Raw genomic sequence first — 5,702 nt, 5'->3', positions numbered from 1 at the left:
TGATCATTTTTCAAAATGGTTAAATTTTTTTAAAAAAAAAAACTAACCCTCTCAAGTTTATTTGATTAACAAAAATAAAAAAAACTAACCCAAGTTTATTTAATAAACAAAAATAAAAAAACTAACCCTCTCAAGTTTATTTGATAAACAAAAATACCATATAATTATGTTTTAGTAAATTTATAGCTCATTTATGACTACCATATCTCATCAACTTTACAATTTTTTAAAAAATTTTAAAATATTTATTTAACCTTATACAGAATAAACAAAGATAACATAAGAATGCTAGTTTTAATTAAAGTTAAATATTATTTTTTTAAAATATTATTTAAAAATTTTAAAATATTTATTTAACATTATATATATATATATATATATATGCATGCCCCACATGCTAAGAATGCTAGTTGTAATTAAAGTTAAATATTATTTTTTCCATTATTTTTTGAATTTTTTTCCATATATTTTTACAAACTCAAAATAATAGATAAAGATTTAAAATTATGTTAGGAAGATTAAAAAATTTGAAAACATGATGAGAAGATGGGAGATGATAATTTCATGTGAGTTGTAAATTTAGTTTAAAATGAAGTTTATAGAAAATGAAGTCTTCTCAAATGATCAAGAAATGGTTTTATATTATCTATATACAATATTAAACTCGAAAGAAATAGAATAACTAATTTTTCCTTTTTTACATGGACAAAGCTAGTATTGTTTATTATTTTATATATGTCTAATATTAAAACAAAATAATCTTGAGGAGGTCTCTTGTGAGACGGTCTCACGAATCTTTATCTGTGAGACGGGTCAACTCTACCGATATTCACAATAAAAAGTATTATTCTTAGCATAAAAAGTAATACTTTTTAATGGATGATCCAAATAAGATCTGTCTCACAAAATACGACCCAAGAGACCATCTCACACAAGTTTTTGCCAATAATCTATTATGGTAAATACTTAAGTTGCGATTGGAGGAGATGGACAAAATTATAAAAAAATCTCGGATTTTTTTATTGTAATATATTTTCTGGATTTTTAGCACAATAACTATAATACAAAAACGGTACCTAGCGCGCTCCTTGAGCCAAATTCAAATCTTTGGGTTTTGCCCTGTTTCATTTGCATGTCCAGTTACAAATAAACAAATCCACAACCCTTTTCAAGCTGTTTGCCAAAATGATTTAAAAGTGCTTTAATCAAGAATCTTTAATATTTTTCATTCATTTTTGCTGGCCCACTTTCTGTTTTCCTATCCTTTTTAAGTTTCATTGCTTAAATTTGTGAACTTGGATTTGAATTCGTCAGTTTGAAAATCTTGAAAGTTTGAATTCACATTGTTTCGGACTTTTTCAGTGTAAATGGATAACGGAAATGTTTTAAAGAGTCTATCTTTGTCAGAGCCCAGATCTGAATCAAAGGTTGGACCCTTTAAAATAATTTTGGATTTTTGTTGCGCGGATAAGTTTTTAGTTTGTAATCCTCATTTTATATGTAAAATTTCTCAGGGTTCTTGATTTTGATTTGGTAGGTTTCGGTAGGGCAGAAAAGGGGCGTTCTTGAAGTCCAAGAAACATGTGAAAATTCTCCAAAACGAGTTAAAATGCGTGACCTTGAATCTGTTTTTGGCGCTGAAGGTGTGAGTTTATCTTCTCTTTATTCTTTTTGGATTTTCTTGAAGTTTCACTGTTTATTTGGGCATGCTGATCTACATTTATTGATTGAACAGTTCAAATATTGTAGATTTATCGGGTTATTTAGGCTATATCAAGTTCAACAAGCCCCTTGTGAGTTTCGTTTTTTCCTCATCTAAGTGCAAGGAAAGTTCACGTTTTATGATTTGTTTCTGTTGGTGAAATGTCGGTATTTACGTTTTGGAGTAAGAAAAATGGCTAAAAAAATTTGTGCAGGATGGTGTGTAATATATTTGGCAGAGACATGAGTTGAACCCTTTGTCCTTAAAATGATATTACCCTGCAATGTTGCTAACGGTTCTCTGCAATTCGTTTCCGATATACAATGACTACTATTTCGAGATAACAGAACTTCAAATCTTTGAATCTATGCATCACGACGGGGAGGATTTTTTTTGTAAAAGGTCTTCTATTGAATTCATCTTCAATGAACATCTATTCATGTGTGTTTGATGTTTCCATACTAATGCTAATGGAAGCAACAAGCCTAACATTCGGGACATATCAATAATATCAGTTTGTAGTGAGCAATAGACCAATACAATATTCTTGAATGCTCATCAACTTGGAAAGATTTAGATAACTACAGGTTGCATATATTTCGCGGTTATTGTCGTATATTTCACACCACTTTCTCTATATTGTGATAATCTTGGAGTGTTTGTCTATGCATTATCTATTGTCGAACAAATACTGAATGCCAACCGATGTTGCACGAACACTCGAAAAATTGTACTGTACAGTATATAGACACATCATGTGGCTTATTTTAATTAAAAACAAAATGTACATGGTAGTAGATATGCTTGAGCAAAGGGCATGAAAATTTTTAAAAAATTGTGTTAATTTCAATGTTTCTCAGAATTTAGGGTAAAAGGTGAAAAAAATTCATTTATTAGTGATCTCTTATTCTTTATATGTTTTGAATTGTGGTTTCAAGTTTTCCTAAAAAAGTTCATGCTTTTTAGTTTTGCAGTGGATCTATTATGTGTTGAAGTTTGTTTTAATTTCAAAACGTGATAGAATTGTATCAATATATGTTTAATAACACTTTTTTTGAAATTTTGATGTAAATTTATAGTGTTGGTTGGGAAAGAATACATACACTCTAAAAGTTGCTAAATTAAATAACGGATAATTAATTTTCTTTTGTTTTTTTCTCTTTTCCTGCTGAATCTGTTGCTATCTTTCTATCATGTCCAAGAAACTCATCTTAAACTAATCCCTGAAAGAAATGTGAAAAATTGACGTTGTGTAGCTCAAGCAGGAGGAGAAGCAAACGATGCGGCACATTTAGATGTCAATATTGTTTCTAGAGGACTGGATCTTAATGCTAAAATTGATCCTAACAATGATGGGAATGGTAATGAAGCTTGTGTTAAGGAACCGAACAAACCCCCCTCCTCTAAGATTCAAGCAATGGAATGTAGGGATGGTTTTGCAAAGTCTAGAGGCCTTGATCTGGATTTAAATGTTGAAGATATCTCCAGTTCCATAAACAACAACCCTTGCCATACTTATAAGAACTCCGAAAATTTGAAGTTCGTGGATGATTCTGATTGTGGAAGTTCTATAGGGCCTCTTGGTGGAAAAGATTCCATGAAAATTTGGAAAGAGATTAAACAAAATGGTTATATATCTGCTCCTTATGGAGCTGTACAAATGTCGATACCAAAGCCACGTGGGCGGAAGAGTAAAAGTGACTCGCTGAAGAAGAAAATAGAACTTGCAAAGAAAGAACAGATTGATCGTTTTGCCAGGGTTGCTGCTCCTAGTGGTTTGCTCCATGGACTAAATCCTGGAATTATTAACCACGTGAGAAACAAAAAACAGGTTCACTCTATCATTGAAGCAATCGTAAAGTCTGAAAATAATGAAAACCAACTTTCTGGAAGCCATCAATGCAGTCGAATGAAGAGTGGTATAAAAGAATATGCCGAAAGGAAGAACATGGAAAATGTGAGTAGTTTAGAACTAAAAGGACATGAAGCTCACCATGAAGATACATTTCTTGGAAGCGTGCAAATGAAGGGCTATCCGTTTTTTTCTGGATCGATGTCTTTGGATTCTGAGGTCACACGAGATGGTAATTCATATATGGGAGCGAGAACGACTTCGGCAAGAATGCACTCAAAGTTTAAAGCAGAAAATGATGATGATATGCTTATATTTAACCCGTTATCTTCTGAGACTGTTGCATCAGAGAACAATAGCTCTTTGACCCACGACTCATTTACTTCACTTTCTGTTAAAGGTTGTTCGGCTTCTCAAGTTTTTCCTTCTCCCTTTTCTGTTTTTATCATTCATTCAAATCATATGAATACTCAAATGTTTGAGGAGAAACAATTTTTTTGGAACTGATGAATGCTATTTCTCATGTGTCTTTTTCAGCTGCTAATGTAGCTTCCCAATGGTTGGAACTTCTTAATCAAGATATCAAAGGACGGCTGGCGGGTAAGTTAGTTATCTTTTAAAATGATTAAAGGTAGCACCATGTACATACATACATATACATAATTTTAGAACGTACTGCTTTCTAATCACAGCTCTGAGACGGAGTAAGAAAAGAGTACGTGCTGTAATTCAGATCGATCTACCTTTCCTAATGTCAAAAGAATTTTCATCTGACCAAGAAACAACAAAAGGTCACGGAGAAAATGCTGAAGCACACAGTATTCGATGGAGTAGTCTCTTCGGACAAATGGATAAAGCCCTTTCCGAAGAGGAGAGTCATTTGGTGAGTCGGTGATAAAGTTTTTAACCAATGTTGTAAATGGCTGGAGCATAAATTTTTTTATCAACTTTTTTATGAGTAATTATATATAATTATGGAATATAATTATAAATAATCAAATTTTTTTATGTAATATATATAATTAAATAATATTTATGGATAAAAAAGTTTAATATAATATACTATCTAGACAAAATGTAAATAAATATATAATTGTAAAATAATAAGATAATTAAGATGGTGACTGATGATGGTGTTTGAGGCAGATGATATTGATGGTGATGACACTTGAAATTAAAAGTAAATATAAAAAAAAAATGAAATGTGTTTTTATTATATTTAAAATTTTTTAAATTGATTGACTTTCGACTAGTTTTTAAAATTATTATATTTTGATAATTGACTATGATTTTAAAATCATTTACCTCCTCGACCGTTTACTCGCCCACCAGGTAGCCTCGGACAGCATATAGGAATTTAGAACACTGTTTTTAACATGACAACCCCAATTGAATGAAAAGTATCAATTATCCTCTGATGGACCACTTCCTATCATTATGTGCGATGCATCATATTTGATTTATTCTTTACTATTGACTGTGTGGAACAAAGGCAGGTAGGTTCATATTTTGTGCCAACTATAACATAGTTCCCAGATATTTCACTCAGTTCCAGAGTGGCTAAAAAATCTTAACTTTATTTGCTATCAGGAAAATTGGCTGAACCAAGTGAAGGAAATGCAGTTGAATTGTGATAAAGGGTTCTACAAGAATAGTTCTCACCATGCTCCACAACACTCCAGTCTAACCAGAAATGAAAGCAGGTAAATATTAGTAATAATTTGTTTCTCAAAACAAGAAAGCTAAGCATGAAACAGAAAACACCATTTCTTCCAAACGGAGAGTCGATTTTTCCTTCTTCTTTTAACCATTTGTAAATATAGATTCGCAGAAGGCGATAACTCCGAGAAGGATTTGGCAGTAAGAGCTGCTGCTGCTTCAATATATTCGACTTGCAACTTTTTGCTGTCGATGGAAAACTAACCATGCTGCTAATTCTCGTCGAACAAACTTGTTTTTCGGCTTTCAAACCTCGTCATTTGCTTGTAATTGTAGCACACACTAATTAGTATAATTAGTTTGTAGTTAGATTAGCAGATGACTTGGTAAAGTTAGTTTCTTGCTTTGTTCTTAGGCATTGTATTGTGATTCTTGAGGTCATAGACATTTCCTCTCTTCTTAACTTATTACCTAGCATAGGAGTGTATT

The 5,702-nt window shown here is 31.8% G+C and overlaps 1 protein-coding gene across 3 annotated transcripts; it reads left to right on the top strand.

Annotated features, from left to right (window-relative positions):
• Positions 1–1,081: 1,081 nt before the first annotated feature.
• On the top strand, positions 1,082–5,702 carry LOC142549244 (uncharacterized). 3 transcript variants are annotated; one of them, XM_075658094.1, is made up of 7 exons: positions 1,082–1,427; positions 1,538–1,643; positions 2,968–3,954; positions 4,092–4,154; positions 4,247–4,437; positions 5,145–5,257; positions 5,378–5,702. In XM_075658094.1, the coding sequence occupies exons 1-7, from the start codon at positions 1,368–1,370 to the stop codon at positions 5,475–5,477; spliced, it is 1,620 nt and encodes a 539-aa protein (XP_075514209.1). In that variant the 5' UTR covers positions 1,082–1,367; the 3' UTR covers positions 5,478–5,702. The 3 variants fall into 3 exon arrangements, with proteins under 3 accessions (XP_075514209.1, XP_075514208.1, XP_075514210.1); XM_075658093.1 differs by having other exon boundaries at positions 2,959–3,954; XM_075658095.1 differs by having other exon boundaries at positions 1,515–1,643; positions 2,959–3,954.

Source organism: Primulina tabacum, chromosome 6 (assembly GCF_025594145.1).
Source record: "Primulina tabacum isolate GXHZ01 chromosome 6, ASM2559414v2, whole genome shotgun sequence".
Classification (NCBI taxonomy): Eukaryota; Viridiplantae; Streptophyta; class Magnoliopsida; order Lamiales; family Gesneriaceae; genus Primulina; species Primulina tabacum.
The sequence above is the reverse complement of the archived record's forward strand: the minus strand, read 5'-3'. Positions and strand labels throughout refer to the sequence as shown.

Bases quoted from the DNA above. Each gene is read 5' to 3' on its own strand.
- LOC142549244 (XM_075658093.1), top strand. From the start codon at position 1,368: ATGGATAACGGAAATGTTTTAAAGAGTCTATCTTTGTCAGAGCCCAGA. The intron at 1,428-1,537 runs GTTGGACCCTTT...TTGATTTGGTAG, and splicing joins AGCCCAGATCTGAATCAAAG to GTTTCGGTAGGGCAGAAAAG. The intron at 4,438-5,144 runs GTGAGTCGGTGA...ATTTGCTATCAG, and splicing joins CCGAAGAGGAGAGTCATTTG to GAAAATTGGCTGAACCAAGT.